Source organism: Sinohyriopsis cumingii, chromosome 5 (genome assembly GCF_028554795.1).
Source record: "Sinohyriopsis cumingii isolate HCF-2022 chromosome 5, ASM2855479v2, whole genome shotgun sequence".
In the NCBI taxonomy this organism is placed as follows: Eukaryota; Metazoa; Mollusca; class Bivalvia; order Unionida; family Unionidae; genus Sinohyriopsis; species Sinohyriopsis cumingii.
Window position 1 is genome coordinate 99431008 of NC_142965.1, and position 11702 is coordinate 99442709.

The window sequence follows — 11702 nt, forward strand, 5'->3', positions numbered from 1 at the left end:
AAAACATTGCGCAATCAACAACCTTTTTTCGAGAACCACAATGAAACATCTTTCACCGATATTGTAGTCCAGTGCTTCTTACCATGGTTTTATTATAGATGAAGTAGATACGTTAACATGGAATACATTAACATGGAATACGACGATGTTACATGTTTAATTAATTCAAATTTAGCGGAGGTCATCACTTTGCAAGATAAAATTTACATCGTTAAATTTCAGCAGTTATTCTTATTTCATTTGTTTGTAGGAAAACCAACGTTGAATGGTATAACTGCAGTTGACGGTACTGGGCGGTTAGGCATCGATATATCTGGATTTGCAGAATGGCTGATGATACCTCATTCAAACGCTGCACCGCAGGATGATACTCGATACGACGTCGGTGGACGTTTGTCCTATACTGTGGGTGGTTCCAATTTCTCCGTGCCCCTTTTACCTGACACGATAACAGTGAAACCTAATCCAAGTCTCGTCGTACATTACTTCCACGAAAAGTACGTGAGAGGCGATGACCCTCTCACTCAGAACGTTATTGAACCTATTGTGCCCTTCACTTTGGCTGTAATGGTAATGAATGCTGGATATGGAATTGCACGTGCTTTAAAAATATCTTCTGCTCAACCTGAAATTATAGAAAATGAAAAGGGGCTTCTCATCACATTTAAAATTATTGGCGCTCAACTTGGAAACAATCCTCTTGCACCCTCACTTACAGTTAATTTTGGCGATATTAATTCGTTGCAAACAAAAACCGCAAGGTGGTTACTAACCTCAAATTTGAAAGGTACATTCTATAATTACAGTGCAACGTTTGAAAACATAAATCCACTTGGTGATCCACAGCTATCCCTACTTGACGAACTTGGATACCATGAGCTCATATATTTAGTTCGCATTGACCTCTCTTCCAAAGACGACGGTCTAGACGACTTTCTTGTGAATGACGTTGTTGACGAAAATGACATGCCAGATAGACTTTTTAACAGCGCTAATGGAAGTGATGTCCATCAAGTACTTGTTGGTAATGTAACGACATTCAAGCTTTTGGACAAAATCACTCAGCCATCTTCGAAAAGATATAAAGTCGTGCAGCTTACAGTTGTTACAAATGCATCCTCTTGGTTCTACGCTAGAGCTGAAAACAAAGTCACAAATCCAAACCTTGCCAATGATGAATATTTGTTAAAAGTAGTTAGAACCGATGGAAGAGAAATTTGGGTGGAGAAAAATGCATGGCAAACCACACATATCAAGAATATGTTCCTGTTTCATTTATTGGACTTTATATCACAAGATAGTAACGAAGCGATCGCAATAAGCTACAACCTTACATTCGGACCAAGAAACATATATGCCCCAAAATTCAGCTCTTCTGAATATACTGCAGAAGTTTCAATTAACGCTGTACTGGGTACCACAGTCTTGACATTGAAAGCACATGACATAGATAACGACACATATTCATTTAAATTCAAGAATGCAAGTTCTGAACAGTTTTCTGTGGAAAAGAGCACCGGAGAAATAACCGTGGCGAAGACATTTACTTCTGTAGGCACTATCACATTTGAGGTTGTCGTTGAAGACTCTGGTATCCCATCCAAATCATCATTTTCGGTCGTGATGGTGAAAGTAAATGATGGAGACATGACCTCATCGCCACTGAATACTACCCTGGTAATACATACTATAACGTCACCTTCAACATCATCAATTAACGCAACTTCCACAAGACTTACTAATGCTATTACAAACGGAACAGTGATTACAACGCATGTTAATCCAAATTATACCGCTTCTACTCTTACCAAGTCGGATTCGATTGTAACTGATACAATGCCATCTTCCAGTTTCGTTGTTGTGACTGAGAAATCATCTACACATACTCTAGCCAGCTCTACAAATATCATAATGTCAACTACGCCAAGAAATGTAACAAACAAAGAGGAACAAGCAGGAAGCACACCCTTTTGGGTCATTCCCACTGCTATTGCCGCAGCAGTTCTTGTATTACTAGTGATAACCATATTAGGTTTAATTTATGCGTTAAGGAAAAGGTCATTGTTAAAAGCATACGTCGTTTGAGTTCATGTCCGTATGGTTCAGTTATTAATAATTAGTGTGGTGTCATTGCAAATAGAAACACTGCTACTACCACTGCTGCTACTACTACTACTCATACTCCTACAGGTACTAGTAATACTATCAATAACAGGGACACATCAGTAGTACTAAAGCCTTTATAATGAACATGCATTATTGGAATATTTAATTATCAAGAACATATTTTGCGAATTGCAAATAATTTTATGGAACATGTAGCCATCTTATAATACTGCATTTAATGAATTCCATATGCATTTATTATGTATACCAATATCGTATATAGCACAGTCCTTTTTATACATTGCTACTTTTTCTCATAAATCTCATCACAGGAGACCTGATTCAGTCAACCTTCTCTTTTCGACCTAATATTATCTCTGTTCGTTGTTGTTTGTTTCCGATATAGATTCGTTCTCTTAGATTATACCTAAAGAATAGAATAAAATATGTTTTCCTTGATCATGTAATGTTTAGATATTCCAGTATTGATGCCGTCACATACAGGTCGATTCCTGCAATTCACTTGCTTTATAACCACAATGTTGTGCGTTTAAATCATGTAACCTTCCTAATTTGAGTTTATTTCTCTAAGCAGTTTCCTAAACGTGATGAAAATGAGGCATCTAAAATTATATTTTTCAATATATCCCCATTTGCGACACATTTGATCCGATGTTTATACGAAAAGAGTCTACATGAACAAAAGTTAACCATATTGTTGATTTTCTTATCATTGTTTCGATCATGATGAATTTCATACAAATTCTTCCAAAACATATATGGAAGAAGTGTTGGCTAGACTTGACCTCTCATAAATACCAATTGTTTCTGAAATTCGTAAATAATAAGAAAATAGGCATTGTGTTTACGCTGGTCTCAGTAATCTTTTATGCTGTTTTATGAGCTTTTTTAAAATATGTTCAGTCTTATATGATCTCAACTGATTTTTATGAATGTAATCGCACAATTATACCCATTTTGACATATTGTTGTTTTATTGTTCTCTAGCAGCTAGTAGTCAAGATACTTTAATGTGTTTCATCCTCTAACTCGTGTTTAAATGTATTTATAACTTTTTCATTATATTTATTTTTCTTGCATTTTTATTGTTTGTTATTTTCTATCTTATCTCTCTGTATCTTTGCCCAGTAACTTTTGCATTGACCTATGCAACCTAGTCGTGTCGTCAAAATTATGTTCTAAATGAGTTCAGGACCACATACCTTCAAGGTCTTTTTAAAACGATAATTCAAGGTAGGTTATAACAATCATTTTCATTTAAGCTGTTACATTATGCAGATGTCTCATAAAATTGCAATATCAGAGGCTATCAACGCTCGTGCGGTGCTTGTACAAGATTTACACAAAATCTGGATACGCGTTCTGTTCCAATTCGGAACAAGTCTAATATAGCTTAATTATATAAAGGCCATCAGGCAGACACTAATTATTATACCAAATCTAACGAGCTGTCTCAGTCGATCCAGAAGAAGTCAAAAATAAAGCTTATATATATATATATATATATATATATATATATATAGAGAGAGAGAGAGAGAGAGAGAGAGAGAGAGAGAGAGAGAGAGAGCATACAACAGTCCCTTTATCCGTTCCGAATAGTGTCAGAATTACTTTTGAATAGAGTTTAAATTAAATTGTCATTAAATAATTTATAGTTGGTGCATCGGGGAGCGTAGACCCGCGTACATTAATGAATGAGTCCGAATAGTCCTACCCAAGGTATTGAATACCGAACTAGATTCGAACATCTCTGATCGTTATCCAGCTGAACCATATATATATATATATATATATATATATATATATATATATATATATATATATATATATATATATACATATATGTGTGTGTGTGTGTGTGTGTGTGTGTGTGTGTGTGTGTGTGTGTGTGTGTGATGTCATATGTGATGTCTAGGAAAATAGGACCAGTTTTTGTCTCTTATCGTTTCAACGTGGCTTTCATTTTTTATGACGTATATCCAATATATTTTTTGAACGAAATCTAGAACATTGCAGAATCTCGATTGCATCTTTTTCAATAACTATAAGTATAATGTATAAATATTTTACAAAATAAATTCCTAGTTTCTATGTTTATGTGTTTTTATTATCGACTCACAGATGCGATAATACACTGACACTTAGTTGCAAATACACCAATAACTTTTTCATTGTGATCTATCAGTGACCTGCAAAATACCCTAACTTAAACATGCAATACGTTTTGTGTTAAATTTAAATGATAATGTGCATAGCATGGCATGAAATAGTTAGTATTTGTAGTGGACTATGGATTAAAGTTTTACGTCATATTCCTAGATACAACGATATATCCTTACTGCACAGGTCGATCTTATACATGTTTCTTAGTAAAATTCAGGATCAAGAAACTATCATGCAGTAGCTAGCGCTCTTCAAGTCTGTGGTTTAGGTCATTTTTCGTAGCAATGGTCACAAAAATGGAAAATGGAATACGTATATATATATATATATATATATATATATATATATATATATATATATATATATATATATAGTATTTTGCCAATGATACTAGGAATAGAATGCTCACTTCTGACTCTATACAGATATGGGGTGGATATTTTCTTTTCCTACCTTAATACTATATATATTTCATCATGTGGCACCAACAACGTGATTTGTAAACGAGTGGCAATGCGACGAGTTAAAATATAGCATGTTTGGTACCACAAGATGAAATATATCCCATATTAATGTAGGAAATCAAAAGTTTCTTTTAGTATGTACCAGACTTGATCCAGAATAAAACTTGAAAAAAATATTAAACTTATGTAACGAATAAGTCTGTATTTCACACTTATATCATAAATAAAAATACTGAAAAAAGACTAATATTTTAACGGACACAGACTGGATAAACTTTATGGAATATTTCCTAGCTCAGAGCATGCATCAAAGACATAACCCAACTGTGCAAATGATCAATTTGATATACTCGGAAAACCCAATCTTGAGCATATTATTTCGAGTTATCGAATACACTGTTTTAGAGTTGATACATAGGCTAAAACTCGGTGAAAAATTTTTCCATCGTACGTTTCGTTTGCGTTGTTTGGCCTAAAGCGATATTTTTAAGTAGGACATGTGACCGTGTTACGAATGTAAAGGTTGTGCTTTAACAGTACGAAAGTTACCTGTTTTGACCTAATAACTGTGTAGACGCATCTGTGGTCATATGGCAATGGGCAAACAAGGAAACCCAACGCATGATACATGCAAACAGATACGCATACATATATGTTGTACGACCTTGATATTTTGACGACTTTATACACTTAACAGTTCGTGTGAAGAATGTTTGGAGACTGGCATAGGTTCATGTAAACACGTCACAATGCTCTTATGGTACAGGCGCAGTTTCTCAGTGGTTATCGTAACAACTGCACAAACGAAAATGTTTATAATCCTACCGCTCAATCAGCCTCTGTCGACCTCTTGTCGACACATAAACTAAAGTAAACAACGAGACTAACAAAACTCCTGAAGCTCTATACTAGATGTATCCAGAGAGATTCAAAGTCAGCTATTTTATCCATCTCGTTATTTCATGAGTTGAACATAACGTTTTTATTTTAATTATATTTGTTAATTTTTACTGTTATTGATTTTTATTTCTTTTTTTTTTTCTTCTTCTTTTTCTTCGTTTCGATTTTTTCATTTCTGGATGAATGTGGTGGTAAGAAAATATTTTGTTTCACGAGCATTTTGTAAAGTTTGCTAAACATCATCCTCAGTAGTTCTAAATCTGAACCAGGTGTCTTTAAACTTCAACCATGTTTAATCCAGGGCCCGAGTTTCTCTATGCTGATGTCTTCCATGAAATCCAGAGAATACTGGTACTTTTCATCTTACATATTTCAGTCATCTAACCTCGAATAAATATTTTCATTAGGTGACATATTTGCTTCGGAAAACCTATCAAAACTATCTATTAATTCGTAGGTTTGAATGTATGTCCTCAAATAGTTCGGTGTCATGTCTGTGGTTAGGATCTTTGTAGATTTTGCATCACTTGCCTATCATGCCAACAATTATATAGAATATCACCTAAAGATGTGTACAGACTTTAATGTAATTTCAAATGCTATTCCGTTCCCTTCTCTGGTGAATCTATCATTGGATAAACCAGGCATATGCGGCTACGGACAATTTTCTCCGCCTATTAACATCATTGCACTTGGCCTGCGCAAAGAAGGAAGTTGCATCTGCCTGGGTTAAACTATACATTTTACGCTGTTCGGAGTGCTTCCTATGGATTCGTTTTGCAAGATTATTGATGAACAAATGATTATTATGACAAGATAGGTGCTTAATGAACAAGGTACATATTCTTGATATTTAGAAATGCAACTTGCTGTTATTGTGTGCTGTACCTCTTTATTTACAGCTTTAATAATAATGATCTTAATCGTTGTTATCGTTTACCGCAAACCACTGATTATGGCATGTATTTGTTGGATTTTAATATTATCCATTTGAGTTTGTAGACACCATTCATTTGCAGTTTTTTATACGAGTTCATTATACACTTTAGTTTTATTATCTTGTTTCAAAGCAGCTTAAATTGCTCAGCAGTAATCATTTACTGATTAACTATTGACGTTTATCTAGTATGAAATGAGGTAACATGCAAACAGATGGATGTGTTTGATTAGTTTTACTAAGGACGATTCGTTTATCTAATATGAAATGAGGTAACATGCAAACAGATGGATGTGTTTGATTAGTTTTACTAAGGACGATTATGAATTAGTCTTCTTGTGTATTCTTCTCTCAAATGAACAGTATTACTTTCAAAACAGAAACTTTTGAAACTCTCAATTTGTGTTAGTGTTTCATCCCATTTTAAAATTGTATTGTCGTTTGTGTTACAATTTGCTCTGGTGCATTGACTATTTTTAATTCTTTCTTTCTTTATTGTTTACAGATTATTTTCATTCCATAATGCATGTTTATATGTGATCATACTAATCTTGAAAAGAAATAATTCAGAATAATGGTACTTACTTACTCGTTAGTTTTAATTATGTTTAAACATAACAGACAAATTAACTTCTCTTTCTGTCTTTTAGCTTGAAATGGTCCAACGATGCCATTATTATTTACAGATAATCACATTAATATTTATTTTATCAATGTTGTCTATATTGACTGGAAAATGCTTGAACTAATAATTGATTTCAGCTTCTCTTAGGATCATTTTCAGAATAACTATCCTTCTTTCCACAGCATATAAGGTAAACGACAAAACCAGAATCGGAAAGAAACAGATTATATTCAAAACGTGTATACGTTCATAAACGGTATCAATGTGCATATATATGCAGAAAAAAATTGTATGCATGAGCTTCCTGTAGAAGGATTTTACATATACCTGCGCAATGTGAAGTATTCAATTCTATCATGCGTTATTGGTAATGTCTTGTTTTGTATGGTATGTATAATGTCGAATGAGATATCAATATTTATTTTTAATTTTGCCTCTCTTCGATACGTTTAGAGACCACGATCTAAGATACGATTCTTTGTATTCAACTTTCTCTTAGATGTGGTTCTCATAGATCTCATTGGTAAATGGAATTTAGCTCTTACAGATTCAAATTGTCGAGTTTATTGTGTAATGATCCTTTCCAATATAATATACTATAATCAAGGTCAAATATTGTTTTAATGAAGTTCCAAATATTTTCAGTAAGGTTTTGTTTCCAATCTTTATTTTTATCAAACTTATTTACTTTTTAGTTTAAATACGTATTAACGAAGGTTGTAGTTTCATTATGTTTTATTTTCTATAGTGATATCAGGTATCAGCATCCTTGTTTGATTTCTTTATAAATATATTGGCAGTGCTAAATTATTGTTACTTTACGTGCTCTTCGACAATTGACGTTGAACCTTGAAGCCGTCTCTTTTAGGTTTGCCTACACATGTATGCCCTCAAGGACAGTACTCACAGCCTTTCCTCACGGTGAGGTCATGATGTCGCGAAATCTTCAAATTTCAGAGCTGAATTTACCCTAATGGGATCCCCGGGTTTAAACAAAATCATACACACTTTGATATCTACATCAGTGCACCGCACCGAGGTTAATCGACCTCAGTTACTAAAACATGTGAAAAAATCAATTATAAAAGATCTTTCCATACTAACGGTATTGGGTTATTTAGTTGTTTTCTAAATATCTAGCGACATATTAAACAAGAATAAGTAGACGACCAAGCTGACTGTTATGTTGCTATGGCATGATAGACAATTGGTAACGTCTGCTCCACTCCAAAACAACACAAGCTGACCCACACGGGCCATTCACAAAATCAAACCTAACCTGATCAAAATCATCTGTGTCTTATTATAAGCTGACGTGGCAGGTACAGATAAAGAATTATGTTCCGCCAACCTTACTTTCTTCTTTTAACAAATCCGATTAACACTTTCAGTTTAGGGTAAGGATGTGTCGTTATAAATTACATGTTCAAAGTGATGCATTGAAGTATGTATACAAATTTAAACATTTTTTTATGTTACTTATTTCTGACAATTATATTTATAATTTATGTGGGTTTTAAAAAACATGCATTTCGATAGACAAGGTTAATGCACAATTGATACAAACACGGTTCGTGCGTTTAAAGCAGCGCTCGGTCATCATTTATGCTGCTGCAATTCGAAAGATATAATATCAACGTGAATCTACCACTGAAGAAAACTGGTACGACATTGACCCCATTTGTAGACGGCCTTCCTGTAATGCAATTGTAATTAAAAAGTAAACATAAATTGTCATTTCAAACTTTTACAGTTAAAAGAGTTTTCAGCCACCAAATTATAATTCTTTTAGAATATACAATTTGTGTCTCATCGGCCAAATATATTTTCATCACAAAGGTTACCACTATTTCTAAATTATATGCTGAAGGAAACAAAAACATTTGCCCACTGACTATGCAAAAGTTGCGCACAAGCGTTAAAAAAGGAACTTGTGATTTGTATCAGCAGCTGCTTAAACTATCTAAAGGTTACTCGCGTCTTATAGACTGCAAAATATTTTTAGATTTTGTTCCTACCATTTAAAGATGATGTTTGAAAACAGTTGTTTAAAAATTAAACGGACCTCATTTTTTATAAGACCAGAAACTTTTGCCACACAACTAATTTACTTCAGTCAGTTTTATAAAAAAGTATCAAACTTATTTTAAATGAAAGCAAAATTTAGAGGTTACATCGAAATATCATGCAAGATTAAAATACGGAACTATCTCGTTCTTCACACATATAATCGTTGCACGATGATTAGATTTCCATAAAGAATGACATACAATGTCTCTTTTCAAAAAGCAAAAGACATTTGATTCTGACAAAATTAAAAATAAAGAATTGTATGATTAGTATGGTCAGTGACAGCATAAAGGAAAGATACCACGTTTATGGATAAATTGGACTCTGGGCAAAGTCAGTCTCCTTAACCATTTGTCTAAATATTTACCTGCATATATGTGCTGCATGCAATACATTATTTTTAATTTATATCTTACCAAGTAACCGGAAAGTTCCATTTTTAATTTATGCGATTATGATTTGCAACGCTTCATTAAATTACAACTCATATTCTATGTTTACGGTATATGTTTGAAATGTGATCTTAACGGCTTCATGAAAGCATCTTAAAACATGTCCGTGGAAGTTATGAAATAATTGACCACAGAGACGAAAACTTATTTTAATATATAGAGGTCGTCCCATTTGTGAGTTTTCCATTCTTAACACTACTCAAACAAGGATGATAGATTTACCTTTTGTTTAGTAGAGGGCAGACTAACTGGTTTGATCTGGATAGCAGTGTGACCCTCAATGCATTGCAAGAGAGAGAGAGAGAGCGATCTACTCACCAAATACGCTTAGTTCTGCTTCTGGAGTGGTGACGCCTGGTTGTATTGATACATTTCCGGAAGGTCTGAGTTTTATTTTTATGTCAACGACAACTGGACTTTGACTTGGAATCTATGTTCGGCTATCCTAAAATTTGTTTCATCATAGCTATCATTTATTTTGTAAAATTGATGGGAACAAAGCTGATTAAATTCGAGACACCTTATTAAAACAATCAGTCAGGAACGTGCTTCAATATCCCTCAACTCCTTCCCAAGCATACAGATAAAAGCCAAGAAAAAATATTGAAATTAGTGACAGTGGGAGATATTTATAAAACTGTTAATTTGCTATCTTTCCAGTCTTCTGTCCCTCAGGAAATGGTTGAAACTATTATAACCAAATATGAGAATGTATTTGACAAATAATAACGTAATGCTACGGACAATATCGCTTAAGTAAATGTTTGGTTTGACAAGCAATTGTTAATATACGAATTGATGGAGAAATATGCCTGGCAAAAGCACATTATACACAGTGAAGGATGCAGGCACAATAAATCAGTATATCTTAAGTGTAATAAAGATATATTTGAAACGAGCTGAATTGAATAAAATCGAACTGAATGTAACTAAACTGAACAAATCGTTTATGAAAAACTAACTCGACATCCTTGTCAATGGCTGTGAATATGGGATTACTATAGTTCGCGATGTTCCGCCGTATAGTTCAAGTGTCAGAGATGGTCTGCCGGAGAAGAAAACAGAATTGAAAGCTATGAATCTTGCCTCTAAATATATGTATATATGATATATACTGAGAGTAAAAGATGTCAAAAATTTCTCGACATTTTTGGAGGTTTATTCATTGGATAAAACAGTCAGTAGTTTTAACAAAATCCACCTACTAAAACATTTACAAACAAGAGACGTTTAGACATATCATTTAGAGTAAAGCAGATTCAATGTCGAGACTCCTCTGGGACTCGCAGCTTGCAATCGATTAACCGTAACTGTGAAAGGTTTATTACGTAGTATAATATAATGTTTTTATTTCTATGATATTCGATACATATGATTCCATTTGTATAAATATCGCATTTTATTACTTGAATGATATTTACTGGCGCATATATGTAAAAGTTAACTTGTGGCAGTTAATAATGTACCATAGTAACCATCGTGTGTATTCTTTTGTCTTTGTTTTATGTTTCGCTGTTGGTTTTGAGGCATCGAGAACTAGGTTCGTGTAATACAATAATGTGTAGAAAGCCAGGCCAAATTCATAAAATATAATCACAACAAGTTCGGTTGAATTTTTATATTCATCCATTTTAGATTCTTTAACATGGACTAATTGTTTATACATTTGGAGTATTTGTTCTGTTTGGATGTATACGTAATATATGTGGTCAGTGTTAACACCTACGTCTTTTCAAATAAAACTGCACAACAGTAGTAAATAACTGTTCTCAAACTTATCTATGAGTTGAAATACATTATGTCAATTTTCAAATGTAAATTCACCGCAACAATATTGAAATATAACACCTTATCTTAATTGTTGAATTTAGTTGAATTCATTTTATTTGATTAAATTGGTTATTTGCAGCCATGATCTTGCTTAATATGTCGTCCGATAGATGGGAATGGTACGGATACCAAAC

The 11702-nt window shown here is 33.5% G+C and overlaps 1 protein-coding gene across 1 annotated transcript; it reads left to right on the top strand.

Moving 5' to 3' along the window:
• The first annotated feature begins 117 nt into the window (after positions 1–117).
• Positions 118–3206, top strand: LOC149799858 (uncharacterized). Its single transcript, XM_089958292.1, has one exon. It carries the CDS (start codon positions 118–120, stop codon positions 2083–2085), a length of 1968 nt encoding a protein of 655 aa, XP_089814418.1. The 3' UTR covers positions 2086–3206.
• The last annotated feature ends 8496 nt before the right edge of the window (positions 3207–11702 follow it).